Below are 17513 nucleotides of genomic sequence, written 5' to 3'. Positions count from 1 at the left end.
TAGGGCTATTGCAAGTGTTATAGGGGACCTCTTCCACTACCCCCACTTTAATCAAATCCTGAACAATGTGTGCCAATGCTTCTTCACCTTCTCTGGAAATTTTATATTGGGGCAGGCGAGGCAATGAAACACCCTCCTTTACTTGAATATGTACAGGTGGAATAACCATTTGACCCATATCAGTATCTGATTTAGCCCACAAAGTACTGGGTAAGGATGCCAGGGCGACATCCTCATTGATAAGACAGGACCTCTCAACAATTGGATAATTGTCATTCATAATAACACGCACACCTTCCGGAGAACAACGTATTGTGGCACGAGATATTTAATTGTATATATACCCACAATGTTATCCGGTGGGGTAGGGGAGAGCAAAAATGGGCATGCTGCAGTAAATTTATCAAGTCTGAATTCCAGTGGCTGTGAAAGTGGGATAGGTGTAGGTGTCCCATCAAATCCTATCAATGTTATTGTGCTGGACAGGTGAAACCTAGGAACCATTTTAGGCAGACTACTACGGGTAGCACCTGTATCAACCAGAAACCGACCAGTAGATCCCAAGACGTTTGCGTCAACAGAAGGACCCATTTGATCTACTGGCACCTCAACCGGTTCCTTACCCCGTCCTAGGCATCCCTATGCATAATCAGAATCTGCAAGGACCTCATCAGAGTAATCAGACATTTGATATTGATTTCGTCTATCAAAAGTATTAGAGTAATTTGGTCCTTGTTCAACTGCTTCAAATCTGGGGCGAGCTCCTGCACCTCCCCTGTTTCCCGGATTCCCTTGGCGTCTTCTCATACTACCCCTTCCCCGTTGGTAGTGCTGACTTTGCAAAAGAGGGCACTCAGATGTCAATGCCCAGTCTCTTTTCAATAAACACACTGATCGGGGGACAAATTTGCTCAAGGGAGAAGGGGCACCCCAGGTGTACACATTGCACATCCGCCTCTTCCACCTCGCCTAAATGGTGGACCATATACTTGAGCCAACATAACTTTTGTCTTTTAATTCTTTTAACCTTATCCTCCCTGCCTTTCGCTTCCTGTTTCTGTCGCTTATAATACTGAGCCCTAGTCAAAAGGGAAACTGGGGAAGACATGGTCCAAGAACTCTCGCAGGCCTTTAAGCGACTAGCTATTTCCGGCAACATATTAGCGAACAATTTATCAACAAAAGAATGCTTACCCGTATCATCAGCCAATGACCTGCCACTAAAATCATGGAATGTTTCCTCAAATCTTGAAAAGAAGTCAGAAACTGCCTAATCCGTTTTCTGTTTACAGGACTCTAACTTAGTCCAATCTATTTTCTTAGGGGGTATGAGAGTCTTTAACTTAGTCACAATAGCTTTAGGAAGATCTAATCTCTCCTTCTGAGGTTTCTGCGCAGGCTCCCTTTCCGCATCTATTTGTTCTAAATGTTCCCAGGTGTCATCATACATATGCTACATTATCATCTATTTTGTGTATTGTTCTCCACATATCAGGAGGCAAAATAAGCCCAAATAACATATCAATATTTGGCAAGGTCAATCCTCATCCACAGGGGCACTTGGAGTGGGGAATTTATACTTGGGTGGGGATCGATCTAATAAGATGAATTCATCCTGAGGTTTATTAAGTATGGGATAAATAGGGCTCCTAATAGGGTACTGGCCATTTTTCTTTAATCAACGTTCTCTATCTTCTTTTTCTATTTTTCCTTCTATTCTTTATTTTTTTTAATTCTAGCTCTTTTTGATATATAGTTTTTCGTTGTATTTTTTTGTTGCTCTAGCTTCTGCTTTTTTTGCTCTCTCGCATTTCTTTCCCCCACATAAACACTGCTCTACATATTGAACCTTTTTAAAATCAAATGACCCATTCACTGGCAATTGTAGATCAGAATCTGTTTTGTGTGTATTTGTTCCATAGTGGACCGTACATTATGGAAGAAATACCATATTTGACATACATATCTCGATTAGGCCTTCCCTCTGGGGGACCCGGCTGACTTTGTCCTAAACTAGTTTTGGTACCACAAGAGCAGCATCACCACCTACGGAGTGTGCTGAGAGCAGGCATATTCTACAAATATTAGTAAAATATTACTACTAAAAATACTTTAAAAGGAAAAAAATCTCCACATTACCTGCCTTCAATTTTTGCAAAAATTAAATAACAAATTCAAACAAAAAGCCCAGGCTTAACAAATCAGGAGTGCCACTTTAGCGACCTTACCAAACAGAAGACTCCAATTCCCACCTGCTGATCTCCTGTCGACCTAATGGTCTCTCCAAAATTGCGCCAAAGAAAACCCCAATTGAGATCAACTAACACCTGGAGGGTCAAATCGGTAAAACTGGGAAAGTCACGTCGGCCTGCAAAGACAAAGGTCTCCTCGTGCAGTGCGCTTCCTCAGCAAAATTCCAATCCTCCGTCAAGACCACTCCTTCGGATGGCCGCGTGTCCAATGGGGCCTCAAGAGTCTGGCGCCAACTGTGGAAATGTACTCCTTTTTTTAGGGGTACACTGGTGTAGGGTCACCCTTTTGTCCATGGGTACAAAAACCAACAAAGTAGAGATCAGCACTGGAGTAGAAATAAATAACAAGTTTATTAATCACTGATAAGTGGGACCACACAGCACTCTCAGGTGCTGTAGAAGGTAGTACACTGAAGCCACAGAACATAGGTCTTTTATACAGGTTTTCTGCTCAGTAAGCATGTGAACAGAAATAGGGAGAACAAGTTTTGGAAATAGTTATCAACAAACAAGGGCCGATGAAAACTAGATGGTCAGCAAAGTGGGAGGGGGAACAGGAGTGCTTATGGCAGCAGAAATGATTGACAGACAACAGATGTACTGGCAGCTACAAACTCAGCATGTACATTGCTTTTAGCGGAGTCAGGAAGTCAACTAAAATAGATAGCAGTGGCAGAAAAAGACGAGCAGCAGAGGGCGGGAAAATTACGAAGGAAAGGAAATGGATGCCACAGCCAAAATGGCTGTTGCTTATGCCAAATAAAATATTACATGTTTTCCACAAAGACCATTGTCAGGCTTGTGCCCCACTTCTGTGGCCCCAAATGAAGTCTGCCTCAGATACGTTCTGCAGGCAATGTCCCACCTGCCAGGCTAGTGGAAAAGCAAGGAAAAAGCTGAAAGCTCCCCTGGTTCCTTTGCCTGTTGTTGCCACTCCATTTGAAAGGGTGGGCATTGACATTGTTGGTCCCTTGGACCCCAAGACGGCCTTTGGTAACAGGTTCATCTGGTCTTGGTGGATCACACCACCTGGTACCTTGGGCCCCTTCTGCTGAGGTCAATGACTGCACCTGTGGTGGCCAGGGCCTTGATGGCGATTGTTACTCGTGTGGGGTTCCCCACGGAAGTAGTGTCTGACAGATGCACTAACTGCATGTCCGAGTACCTGAAGGCCATGTGGGAAGAGTGTGGAATAACCTACAAGTTCTCCACACTTTACCACCCTCAAACAAATGGGTTTGTTGATTCAAGAAGATCCCCATGGGCATGATTATAGGCCTGCCTGAGCCCCTAAAGCGGAAGTGGGATGTCCTCTTACCATGCCTGCTGTTCATGACACAGAAGGAGGTTGTGCTTAGTCCATTTGAGCTCCTCTATGGACACCCTGTTGGGGACATCTCAGCCTTGTGAATGAGGAGTGGGAGCAAGCTCCCAGGAAACCCCCTCAGGATTAAGTCCACTATGTGCTGGCTCTCTGTAACCAGGTGCAGCGCTTCTGGAAAAAGGCTAAAGACAATCTTGAGGCCAGTCGAGCTAATGAAACTCCGGTAGGAAGGCACTCTGGTGGATTTGCAGCCTGGCCAGAAGGTGTGGGTATTGAAGCCTGTAGAGCTCGGAGCTCTCCAAGATCGTTGGAACTTTTTTAGCGATAGGATTGAGAGGGCAAGTAATTCTTCAGGAGAATCGTTCAAAATTTTTAAGGAACTTCTGAAAGCCCCGGTCCCGCCAGTTGTGCATGACAATCCCAAAGAAAAATGTGAGGAATTGGCTAGCTTCTTCCATTCTAAAATAGAGAAAATATTATCCTTCTTGCCCGATATCCCTCAAATCCCGGAGCCGGCTGCTTGTCAAATATCATGCCCAATTGAGCTAGCCCATTTTGGTCCCTTTTCAGAAGAGGAGGTGATAAAAGTCCTGCTAGAGCTGCAGAGTGGATCTCCAAGTGACCCAGTGCCCATAAAATACCTCAAGCTTGTGGCCAATACTCTGTCTACCCCGCTGACCGACCTCCTAAATCTGTCACTTGTTCATGGCACAGTGCCCCAGCGATGGAAAAAGGCAGTGGTAAAAGCCTTATTGAAGAAGCCAGGATTGGACCCATCCAACTTGACCAACTTCAGGCCAATTTCACTTCTGCCTGGGTTCTCTAAAGTTGAAGAGAAACTGGTTAACCGCCAGCTCTCTCACCATCTAGAGTCCAACCACCTGTTGGGAGACTCCCAGACTGGTTTCCGTCCCGGCCAGGGAACCGACACAGCCTTGCTGGCAGTAGTGGAGGAAGCTAGGAGCACTCTAGATACAGGAGGGTCAGTGGCAGTGATCCTCCTGGACTTGAGTGCTGCCTTTGACACCGTGAGTCATCAGGTGCTCCTCCAACGTCTGTCAGAGGTAGGTGTCTCAGGGACGGCCCTGAAATGGTTGGGATCTTTTCTCTCCAACCGTTTCTACCAAGTCTGGGAAGGAGCAGAGCAGTCTGCCCTATTTCCCCTTCAATGTGGAGTCCCGCAGGGCTCATCGCTGAGCCCTACCTTATTTAATATATATATGACTCCACTTGAAAGAGTGGTCGCCCCTTCGGGGGTGAAGATCATCAGCTATGCTGATGATACTCAGCTGGTGGTGGGCCTCACTCAGCTGGCGGAACAACCTGAGGTGTTACACGACTGCCTTGCCAATGTCTATCGCTGGATGTCTAACTCTGCCTTAAAGCTTAATGGAGGAAAAACTGAGCTGATGCTCCTGGGCAATTCCAGTCCCTCCATTATTGCTAGCTGTTGGCCCCGGTCTCTTGGTGAGCCACGATCTCCCAAGAAGGAGATCAAGTCCTTGGGAGTATGGTTGGAGGAAGATCTGTCCTTCAGGACCCACGCCAAGAAGACCGCGGGGGTTTGCTTCGGTCTACTGAGGTCAGCCCGAAAGGTGTTACCACTGCTTCCTGATCCAGCAAAGAAGCTTCTGGTACGTGGTTTAATCCTATCGAGGCTCGACTATGGGAATGCGCTGTTCCTCGGCGCTCCCGAAGCGACCTTTAAAACCCTCCAACAGGTGCAAAACGCAGCGGCTAGACTTCTTATGGATGTTCCTAGAAGACAGTCTGCTGCCCCGGCCCTTAAGACGCTTCATTGGCTCCCCGTGAAGGAGCGGGTGAAGTTTAAAGCGCTATGCACGGCCCACAAAATTCTGCATGGCAAAGGCCCCCCCATCCTTTCTAACATGGCCCGTCCGTATAAGCCCCCACGTCTTTTACGCTCGGACCAAAAACATCTGCTGCAGTCAGCGAGAGTAAGGAGAGTTCGATCTGGGGGCAGGCGTTTCTCTGTGCAGGTGGCGACTCTGTGGAACTCTTTGCCCCTCAAGATTCGCTCTGAGCCCAAGATCCTACTATTTAGGAAACTTCTTAAGACCTACCTGTTTCCACAGTAGGGATTAGTTGAGTCTCTCCTTTTGGTCTGTCTGCGCCGGGATGCCCCAGGGTAAGCTGAGCGCATTATAAGTTTCATATTATTATTATTATTATTATTATTATTGTTGTATAGGCTCAAATGAGGTGAAGAAGCGGAAGGGGATGCCACTTACCTTGTGGACCTTATGACTCTTGGAAACCCTTAAGAGTGCAACACATAAAACACTTCAAATCCCACTGAGTGGTCTGAAGTTTCCATGCTCTTGTTGACACATGACGGAATGGAAGAAGAGAGCAAATGTCTCCCTAACCTCCTGTCTCCCATGGAGCATCATGGGTCAGTAGAGCGTGTTATCCTCTCCCCTTCTCTGACCCCAGAGCAGCAAAATAACTGTTGCCAGGTTTTTTTTCTGTTCTCCCTCACACCTGCACTCACTCACTTGTGTACCCACAAAATTGATACTTGGTTTCCTAAGAACAAAATGTACAGACTGTCAGAAACCGTGAGGGCCAGTATCAAGGAGGAAGTCTTAAAGATGCTGGTGTTAGCAGTGATTGAGCCCTCCACCAGTCCCTGGTCCAGCCCAGTAATGCTGGTTCACCGAGGTTGCCCCACCGGGCACCACCCCAGAACTTAGGTTCTACATGGGTTACCAGGCACTCAATTCAGCCACCAAGCCTGACGCTCACCCCATTCCCCAAGCTGATGAGCTTATTGACAGGCTAGGCACTGCCAAGTTCCTTAGTATCTGTGACCTCACATCAGAGTACTGGCAAATTGCTCTGACTAAGGGGGAAAAAAGAGGTCTGAATTCTCAACCCCAGATGGCCACTTCCAGTTTAGGGTGATGCCTTTTAGCTTACAGAATACTTCTGCTATCTTTCAGACTTTGGTGAGCAGGGCCCTGACTGGAAAGGAGACATTTTGAACCACCTACCTAGATGACATAGCGGTGTTCAGTTCCAGTAGGGAGGAACACCTCTACTTTTCCAGGAGGTGTTCCGCGCTCTGCAAAAGTTGGGACTGACTATCTTGGCCAGTAAGTGCCAGATAGGGCAGAGTCCCGTGGTGTATCTTGGCAACATAGTAGGTGGTTGCAAGGTGCAGCCCCTCCAGGTCAACATTTTGACTATCATGGCCTGGCAACTCCCCAAAACACAGACTGAGGTGAGGGCCATCATGGGTGTCACAGAATATTACAGGAGGGTTATTAACCGCATCATTACTACCGTCCATTCCCGTCCTGCGCTGACATTTTCAAAATCCCATGTTATGTGACAAGGTCAACTCGTCATAAGCACAGGGCAGGTAAAACCCATGACGAGTTGACCTTGTCACAATCATGGAAGTGGTTAAGCGTTATGGCACCATTGTTGCCCTCTTAACTGAGCTGTTTTTGAAGAAGCAGACCTAAAAGGCCATCTGAACAGAGGACTGTCAGAAAGCCTTTGACACCCTCAAGAAAGTCATGTGTACAGCACCAGTACTCAAGGCTCCTGCCATCTCCAACTAGTTCATTGTGCAGATGGATGCTTAAAACATGGCTGTAGCCTTCATTAGCAGGAGGTTGTTCCACCTGGAACAGAGGTGCAGTGCAATTGAGAGGTAGGCTTTTGCTGTGGTCTGAGGACTGCAGAAGTTGAGACAATACCCGTTTGGTACTCACTTCTGGGTTCAGACAGACCAGAGGCCACTCAGATGGCTCATGCAAATACTGGCTGAGAATCTCAAGCTGTTGAGGTGGTCCATCTATCTACCATGCCAATGCCAAAGGTCTCTCCAGGTTCTTCTGCCTTAGTGATGAGAACTCCCAGGAGGTTGGGTAGGTCTCCCCGCTTTCAGTGAGGCGTTAGGGTGGACACCTGTTAGACCTGTTAGCCTTAGTGTGGCCTTTTCCCAAACTTTTGCCTTACTCCTCCATTTATTTTTATTTTTGCTGATCCCATTTTTGTTGATCATAGGACTGTCACTTTACCACTGCTAACCAGTACTACATTCACAACTGGGGAAGATTCACATAGACTGGCAACAAATGCTCCCTCTGGATGTGCCTGCCTGCCGGCACACAGCCACATATTAAAATTTTAATACAAAGAAATTTACTGGACTAATAGACCTGTTTAATAGGCCCTGATGAGCCTTTTAAAGATGTCTCAGACCTGCCATTGCAGCGTATGTGCTCAGTTTAAACCCTGCAAAATAAATTATTTGCTAGACCTAAACCTTCCTTTTTAATTCATATACCAACCCCTAGGGTAGGCCCTAAACAGCCTGTAGGAAAAGCTTCAGTGTATTTAAAAAGTTGGACAAGTACTTTTAACTTTAACACGTCCTGGTAGTGAACAATTTTTACATTCGTTTTTCATTATTGTAAGGTCTACCTCTAACATAGGATAACATTTGGCACTGTATTACATTTATTAAGTGCTAACTTTCAATTGGGAGCAAGTAGGGATGTCAATTGTGATGTCTAATGAATTGTAATTTAAAACCCTCTTTAATGGCGAAGTCAGATTTTAAGTCACATTTCTAAAAATGGCACTTTTACAAAGTTTGCATTTTCTTGTCCTAACCATTTGGCTCCTGCAGCATGTAACCTTGGTCCTTGAGAGAAATAGGAATAGATGTTGGCAGGATGGGCCATCTCTGACTAAAGGAGGAGGAACCTAAGCGCCGAGATGCCCCCGGGTGAGTCGTGCGCTATAGAAGCATATTTAACATAACATAACCGTCACCTATTACACCTGCACATTTGCACATCATAAAGGCTCTGCCCAGCATACTCGCAAAGGGTTTTGACACTAATGTTTTGTGACTCCCAAACAAGATGGGGCCAGTGCAGGGAGGCAGGACATTTCAAACACGTCTGAGTGGAAACCTCCAGAACCTTCTCCTACTTGAATGTGGCACCAGGTATAAATAGTAAACCTCAGACCCATCTCTTCAGTACACCTCTGGACCTGTGATAGACTGGTGTCTTTCTGTTCAAGAAGGACGGATACTCTGCTGCACAACTGCCTGAGGGAAGAGGACTGGACCTGCATCTTGAACCGAGGACCACCAGAGTGAGTCAAAGGGCTAGGCGGCTGAACTCCTATTCAGAGCCTAAGGGACAGAAAAGGAGCCTTCCATTTTGAACCCAGCGTCTGGACTCTACTTCCTGTGAGTCTTGCCCTCTAAGTGGTGCCATCCCAGTCTTGAATCCTTGGAAGTGGGCCTGAAGATGCTATGCGAGCCCAGATGTGGTCCTGAGAGCAGAACTGACTCCGGGCAATGCATCCCCTCGCATCTCCACGTCTGAACCGCTGCATCACAACGCATCCCGATGCTGGACCTCATATCGCATCCCACAGCCTCCTCTGAATCGCCACTGCGAAACGCATACTTGACGCAGGCCCTTGCATCACAAGCACCTCATCGATGGCATCAACGAGGATGACGCAGGACATTTCATCGCAGCCTCTTCAGAACCACCAGTGCATGATGAATCTTCGACGCAGGACTTCGCACCGCAAGCATCCTCGATAACAACGCAGGACTCTGCATCTCAGCTCCTTCAGCTTCCTTAAAATTGCCGTTGTGCATTTCATACTCAAGCAGGATCTCGCAACTCTCTGCAACCGAGCATATAAGATAATTTGTTATCCAGACCACTCTTCATTGCGGTTGGCCTGAGCTTATGACATTGTCTCAGTCCGGCGTGACCAGATAACCACAGTTGGCGCTTTGTACTTCTAGGCACTATTTTCATGTACTACTTTGAAATTGCAAATCTTTGGTTCTACTAAATGGATTTTTGTTGTTTTGGTCTCAAATAATTTATTACATTTTACTCTATGTTTCTAATTTGGTATCAGATTTTATTTGTGTTGTGTTATCACTCTAGAACTGTTTGAAGTGTTGCATAAGTACTTTACACATTGCTTTTGAGCTAAGCCTGACTATTGTGTGTCAAGCTACCAGGGGGTTAAGCACAGGTTAATTTGGGGTTGCTTGTGACTTCACCCTGAGAGAACTTATGCTTGTTGCCTGAGTAGGATTTTAACCCCCTCAACCAGTAACCCAATTTCCAACACTTACGATTAATGCTTTCGATATACTATTGTGTTTACATTACAGGTACAGCCCCTATTCAAATAGCTGTGCATTAGTAGTAGTAGATGATCTTGGCAAACCAATTTCTCATAATTATTAAATGAACCCATTTGGTAGCCTGAGCCTGCAGTTGGATGTTACGGTTGATTATATTTTTGATCCTTTAGTTTGCAATAGGTCCATCAAACATAAGCAGCAGTGACTACCAGGATGAAAATGGCAACAAAGGATGTCGCTTGTATTACAGTTTTCCTTGGGGAAAGGAAGAAATTGAAACACTACAGGCTGTCGGAGAAAATGAGCTCTTACAGATGCACCAGGAGAATGAGTCAAAATTATATGTAAGTAATATGTACTGTTTTACCCTTGGTAATGATTGTTAAAATTCAGCTTTTAGTCACTTTTAGAACTGATGTCTAACCCTTTTTTATTATTACTATTAGATCTTTTAAATCTTGATAAAGACGTACAGCAGTCATATGACAACAACTTTTTTCAAAATGTAATCTTAGTAGACTCAGCTAAGAAAACCCCAGACATTGCTTACAGAGTAATACTTTAGCAACATGTACAGTCAGTGTAACCGTAGGGTGTCACCGATCCATACTGAGCCTAGGAGTAGGAAAGCAAAAGTAAATGTAAGACAAATAATTAATAAGTTATCTGATATGTCTTAAGGACTAGCTCTCGCATATCTCTCAACCTACCTCTTCTCCCAGAGCGGACCTTTCCAAGACCGCATCCCTATAACTCAGTAGCAATCCGAGACCCTAAAAAGCCATCCATGAAAATTAATTCAGCTCTATCTCTTCTAGAAAAGTCCTGAGTGGGTCTGCCTATGTCAGGATACTGGGTTCCCCTCAATGCTGCACCTCAAACTTGTGTGCACAATTCTGATGGATACTTTAAATCCAGACTCCTCGACTGGATCGCAAAAACTTTCCCTCAGAAGTACCTCTTCAGCACCGCCAGGAGGCTCCACTTTGCTTCAATCATGACTTCATTTAACCTGGATGTGATGATCTCATGGTATGTATGGCACCGACTGGCATCCGTTTTGTTTTTTCGCTATCCTCATCAACACAGTTTACGGCTTTTTTTGGTGTTTCAAATTTCTCAGCAACAGCAGCCAATTCATATGTTGCGTCCTAAGGCTCTGGTATTTAAACCCCCTTGATAATGCTGTTAGGTGCCCTAATCAGACTCATTAGGCATCTGCATGTGGTGGTATGAATCCGATATTGACCCCCCTTGTAAAGTAATTTGTGCACTACTATGCTTAATGAAGGCCTGTGGTGAGCAGGAGGCTAGATTATTTTTTAGCAAGGATCCTGAATGACCCTTCAAAGCTGTCCCTCTACCAGCCTTCATCTAATTCACTAGATAGGCAGTGATCCCTCAGCGAATCTTCCAAAACCCCCCACAAAAAACGCCATAAGAGGTCCTCTTGTTTCTCAAATAAATTGTTCCACACCTGGCACCCTTTGGGGCTTGATGCCAGTCTCTTCCTCATTGTAAAAGCGATTGCAGTTCTGAAGATTATCAAGCTAGAGTTACCAACTCCCCTCTGATTGGGACCTCTCGATAGGCCACGCTGGACATCTTCAGGCTGGCCACACTACCATCTGGGCCACTGTGGCTGAGACCCTGCCCTGCCTTCTAGGAGACCTTCGCCATATATACGAGTAAAGAATGTACAGTCGAGGCACTCCATCCCAGGGCCTCTTCCTTAGGTTCCTCTTTACATAAAAAAGAAATGGAAATAGAACCTACATGGACGGTGTCAACTCAGAATTCCCATATGAACGAGCCTTGTTCATGCATTTACAAGAGACCAACATGGGATCTGTATCAGATTTGGCATCTTGCACCTATTCCTTCTGTGGCTCCTGTGGATGGGGCGACGCCCAGAAACGGATGGGTAGGGAGTCAACATCGTAACACAGTAACAATTTGCTTAGGTTTGCCCGGACAGAAGCCACAAATGCAGTGGTTTACTCATTTTCCCTGGAAGGGATTGAACGTTTTACTCAACTTCTCGCTAGTGATACACAGCAGCCTTCAAAGGAGATTCAGGAAGCCAGGCTTCTCTTCATCTCATACCCCGCCCCCTTTGCTAGGAAGAAACACTCACTCCTCCTAGACCGGAATGCAGCAGTAAAGGAAATGGTCTCTGGAAAAACCAATCGCAGTAGGTGGGCAGGGAAAGCACCAAAGCAACCCCTCTCAGTGCTCCATTCATAGGCCCCAGTACATATGGGTGGGGAAGGGAGTTGAAAGCATACAGGAAACCCTGACCTGTACGTCTTTTGACTTAGAAGGAGGAACAAAAGAGCGTGTGGGAAAGTACACCGTGAGATTCTTTAAGAGCAAATGGTGAAAGGAGGGAGATGAAAGCATTTAAGAGACCCTGACCTCTGCTTGTCTTCCTCCAAGAAATGGGCCTTTCTGTGGATAAATGATGTGATAAGTTCATGAAGGAATCAAGGGACCTTTTTCAATATCGGTGTAAAAGACTGTTTTGGACTGAAACAATTGTACACTATGGCTTTAAAAGTACTTTGAAATCCAGCCACTCTGTCTGGGTTTTTCTGGGGCTTTCCAGCTACTCACTAAAACTGCGGGATTGGTGATTACAGCAGCTCCGACCTGGGTCCATCCGACTCCATTCCTCCAGAGCCTCTGGCCTTGGCACCAATGCTTTAAAGAAGCCCCTGCCGCTATGGCGCCATCCCTCGTTTCTCAGGCCTTCAAAGCGAACTTTAGCAAAATCGCTCTTTCTGCCGTTAGAGCTTATTTCGGGGCTACTTCTATCTTCGAAGTCAATATCTGAGTGGCCAAAGAAAAGGTTTGTGTCTTTTTTGATGACAAACCTAGGGTGCAGCACCTTCCAATGTCCAAGAAATTTGGATAGAGGAACTTTACGACTCAGAAGCTGATGCTCTGGAAATGCTGAATAGAATCTATGGGTGCATGGAAGAAGAGAATCTGCCGACCACATCCTCATTCCTCTTTACAATGTAGTCCCTGGCCTTTACCTAGATGTACGAAATGCTAGGCACCGTGACACATTTCATGAAGGGGACATTCCTTATCCCTCAGAGGCTGCTGCGTTCAGAAGAGGTTTGTTCATTTACATCTGTGGTTAGAAGGGCACCATGAATACAGGAGTTCTTCTTCCCCAATGACGAGTCAAAGTCCTGTATATTGACTGAAATCCTACAGATATCCTCATCGGTTTTAGAACCTTTGTTGCCTTTCAATAAAGCATTCTTGGAACCAGTTCTGGCTGCCTGGGAGAAATACTTGTTGGGACCAGCAGTCCTCAGACAAATTGCACAGCGTCATAGACTTGCGTCTTTGGACCTTACTTTTTGTCAGCACATACTTCACCAGATATTTTGGTGATACAAGCCTCAATGGCCAAATCGAACCCCAAAGCTTTCCTGACCGCTCCTCCATATTGAGAGACAAAAATACTTGATTGTCCTGGCAGCGAGGTCTTTGCATCAGGCAGTCTAGCTCTGTGCAATGCTTGATGTAAGCCCTAGTTCAGGTTTTGTAGGAATTAGCTATAATGTCCATCTCCATTCTTGCTGACCACATGAAGAAACCATATTCTGACGTGGTCAGCGACAGTTAGGTGCCTCCAAAATGATATTTAAGTTTTTCCTTCCTTATGCGTATTAGCTGGAGCACACAGCTATCCATTGTGATCATCTCCTTATTGGTGGTATTTTCCGGACACACATGTTGGTTGATTGCACTATGGGAAGTAGAAGGACTGAATTCATAGGGAGCGCTGCCGCTCCTTTCTTTATATGCTCTCATGAAAACATTAGGCCTAAAGAAGAGCAGTGAATGTGCTAAGGTTTTTAAGCATTCATTTAATAAAGCCATCAATCAAGAGCTTGGTGGCACGCTGTTGGCCACGCATAGTGACTATCTCCAATAGAGTAGGTTTGACTTTCATGAGGGTTCCAACCACATCTCTCTATTCAAAAGAGGTATTCATTGTGACATGGAACATGCTGAATTTAGTATAGGATTATTGGGACAGGAATGTCCCCTGCATGGTGTTCAGCTGTGTCTCCTGCCCAGAGTGCCCAACTGTTAGTTTCCAGTATGCTGGTTTCTGGATGTTGGGCCCCAGCCTTATGCTAATCTATTGATGTGAGGGCAGTCCTGAACCAGAGGGACTTACCAAGCATGTTTTTTTTGTCAAAAGTGTTTTTATTAGCATTTTAGAACACAAAACATGCGACCGTCCCGCACAACTTCCCATATAGGGGGCAGATATGGAATCAAAGCAATACAGAGCACACGACTTCAGGCGGTATCTTGGATCTAGGCCTCAAGTGGGCCTTTGCGAGGAGAAAGCAATGGAAGCTCAGCACAGGCCTTCCTCCATCTGGGTAAGCAACAGAGTTCATGCCACAAGTAGAAGTGGGTATCGTCGCTAAGCAATGAGTCAACGGGACTAGGTCCATCCCGCCCCCCACGATAGCAATATAGCCGCATCATCAGAGTGACTGGACGGCACCGGAACAAGAACTAGAACCCCTCCCACCCCACCCCCTCGTCTCCCCTCCCCTCCCCCTCCCCAGTGGTGGTAGCAAAGCCCTACCAGTAAGATCTATTCTGGAGAAAGCAATAATTATAGTTGAAACAAATGGAGAGCTCGCACACTGGGTGGACACACTGCAGACAGAAGCCCCTTGGAGAGAAACCGAACCAGTGGGCCCCAGCGAAATTCGAAATTCTTAAAGTCGTCTAGGAAGATGTCGGCCATTTTCTCCACACCCAAAAACCTCCACAGCCTCGCATGCCAAAGGGAAATCGCAGGGGCCTCCTTCTGTTTCCAAGCTGCAGCTAGGGTTAGCTTGGCTGCTCCTACACAGAGCCACAATATTTTCTTATCTGCCCTGGTTTGGTGTTCAAGGTCCGGGTCCCGAAGGCCCAGCAGGATATGGGCCATCGAGTCCGAGACCGGGTAACCCAGCATCTCTTTGATGTGGGACAGAATTTCCTCTCAGTATGGGCGGATGATGGGGCAGTCCCACCAAATGTGACGGAAGTCCCCCAGTAGGCCGCAATCCCTCCAACACCTGTCGCTAGAGCCAGGGAAGATCCGCTGCAGCTTGGCTGGGTACAGGTACCAGTCCATCATTGTTTTGAGATGGGCCTCCCTGAGCTCCACCGAGTGGTTGTGCTTTGCTATATCGGACCACAGGTGAGACCACTCTGCTTCAGAGATATCCCGGCTGAGCAATTACCTCCCACAGCGACATGTAACGAGGTCTAGGGTATATGGCCGTAGACAGGAGGAGACTATAGATAAAGGAAATGGCCCCCCACATTGCAGAGGTCTTTGACAGGAAGGCTTCAAAAGGCGTGAGGGGCCTGGTGGCTGCCTCTCTCACTGGAGGGGACAGTGCCCAGTGAAGGAGCTGGGCGTGGTGGTATCGCTCGGCCTGCTGGACCCCATAATCCCTCACACAATTATCAAAAGTGAGAGGGGCAAAGCCATGAAATAAGTGCGTGATCGCCAGGCAGCCCCCTCCCTCCAGGCATCAAAGGAGCCCTCAAGCGCTGCCGGTGGGAAAGCAGGGTTAAAGTGTATAGGCGTAAAGGGAGAAGGGAATGTTGTCCATCGCTCATCGCCAGAGACTGAGTCCCAGACTTTCAGGGTAGTGCTAGTGGGGGTACTAATGTAGGCGTTCTTGGGTCTGTCGCCTTTAGGCTTCCATACTAAGTCCCATATCGTCCTCCCAGCTATACTTCTGTCTATGTGTAGCCAATGTTTTTCCGAGGTGGGCTGGGTCCATTCCACTAATACTCGGGGGTTGCACTGCCTTATAATATAAATGCATGTCGGGTAGGCCTACCCCTCCCTCTTTCCTCGGACGGCGCAGTGTGGCATAGGAGAACCTCGCCCGACCCCCTTGCCAAATGAAGCGAAGCATCAACGTTTTTAGGCGCTGAAAGAATTCCCCCTCAAGGGCAATGGGTAAAGCCTGAAAGAGGTACAGGAGTTTAGGGAGGAGAGTCATCTCGATCGCGTGAATGCTCCCCAACCAAGAAATGAACATTGGTTTCCACCGGGCCAAGGCCCCTTGAATTTCGGCAAGCAGCGGGGGGAAGTTGGCAGAGTAGAGCTTCCCCACCGTGGGGGTCAGGTGGATCCCCAGGTATTGTATAGAGGAGAGGGTCCACGGCAAGGGCGTGAGAGGCTGGAGGCGAGCGACGTCAGCTGGAGGAAGAGTAAAATTAAGGACATAGGATTTCTCGTAGTTGATCTTAAACCCTGCTACTCCCTCGAAGCGCACTAAGGCCTCTTGTACACGAGGAATAGAGTGGGCGGGGTCTGCGAGGGAGAGTAGGACGTCATCCGCGAACAAGGTGATCTTGTGCTCCTCTCCAGTGAAGGGAAGACCCCCGGATATCCGGGTCCTCCCTTACAGCTAAAGCTAGTGGCTCTATGCTCAGGGCGAAAAGCAGGGGGGAGAAGGGGCAGCCCTGCCGAGTGCCCCGGGAGTGCGAGAAAAATGCTGATAGGTGCCCATTGACCGCTACTGTAGACCGGGGGGAGCTGTAGTTGGCCCTGAGCATCGCTAAGAATTTAGCCGAGAAGCCGAATGCTGTCAAGGACTGGAATAGGAAACCCCAGTCCACCCGATCAAATGCCTTCTCGGCATCAAGGCCCACTAGGACCGCTGGGATTTTGAATTTGTTGGCCTTCTCGATCAGATGTACTACTCTCCTGGTATTGTCATGGGTCTGGCGCCCCTTAATGAAACCGGACTGGTCTGGATAAATAAGCGCCGGCATTAAGTTGTTGAGCCTGCCGGCAAGGATGGACGAATAGAGTTTAGCGTCCAAGTTAAGTAGGGCAATTGGCCTGTACGAGGAGCACTTAGATGGGTCCTTCCCGGGCTTGGGAATGACCGATATGATAGTCTCCGCCATGGAAACCGAGGTCACCCCCTCCTCCGCCATGCTATTAAATAGTTGTACTAGAAAGACAAAGAGTTCAGAAGCAAAGGTTTTATAAAAAATAGCCGTAATCCCATCCGCTCCTGGGGCCTTATGGGGTTTCAGGGCCTTGATGGCAGCAGGAACCTCCTCCCTAGTGAAGGGAGCAGTGAGTATTTTGTTCCATTCCTCCGATACCTGGGGCAGCGGTAGCGCGTTCAAGTAGTCCCTTTGCGCTTCGACGTCCAGGGCGTCCCCTGCGTACAACGCCTCGTAAAAGTCACCAAAGAGACCAGCCTTGGCTCCATCATTGTGCGTTAGGACCCCAGCTGCGTCCCGTATCCCCCCAATATACTCCTTCTCTCTTTTATCCCGAAGTTGTCGGGCTAGGTGTTTCCCTACCTTATTCCCCTGGGAGTAAGAGAGGCGCCGTAGCTTCAGCAGCGTGTATTCTGCTCTGTTATTATAATGAGCCCTGAGTTTGCCCCGAATTACCGTCAGCCGCCGCATGGTCTGTCTGGAGGGGGTCTGCTTGTGTGCCTGTTCAAGAGTAGAAAGCTCCTCCTCTAATTTCTCTCTTTCCTGCCTTCTTAGCTTGTTAAGGGCAGCGTTAAGCGCTAGACAGCTGCCGCGTATAGATGCCTTGAAGGCGTCCCATGTGGTAAAGACCGATGTATCGCTCGTGGTGTTAAGTTCAAAGAATTCACTAATAGCCTTTCGTAACTCAACGCAAGAGGGTCTATCCCGGACCTGGGAGGCCGGAAAATACCACCTGCGGTGGGTCGTA

General features: G+C 47.2%; 1 protein-coding gene across 5 annotated transcripts in view; it reads left to right on the top strand.

Moving 5' to 3' along the window:
- Positions 1-17513, top strand: part of POLG2 (DNA polymerase gamma 2, accessory subunit) — a 278334-nt gene that overhangs the window by 114267 nt on the left and 146554 nt on the right. For 3 of the 5 annotated variants that reach the window (XM_086930918.1, XM_086930920.1, XM_086930919.1), the window contains one exon: positions 9919-10092. In XM_086930918.1, coding sequence (XP_086787044.1) covers positions 9919-10092 — 174 coding nt within the window. The remainder of the gene's footprint in view (positions 1-9918; positions 10093-17513) is intronic. The other 2 variants (XM_086930922.1, XM_086930921.1) reach the window with 1 other exon arrangement.

The sequence above is a fragment of the Lissotriton vulgaris genome, chromosome 7 (assembly GCF_964263255.1).
Source record: "Lissotriton vulgaris chromosome 7, aLisVul1.2, whole genome shotgun sequence".
Classification (NCBI taxonomy): domain Eukaryota; kingdom Metazoa; phylum Chordata; class Amphibia; order Caudata; family Salamandridae; genus Lissotriton; species Lissotriton vulgaris.
This window is presented reverse-complemented; position numbering and strand designations above follow the sequence as displayed.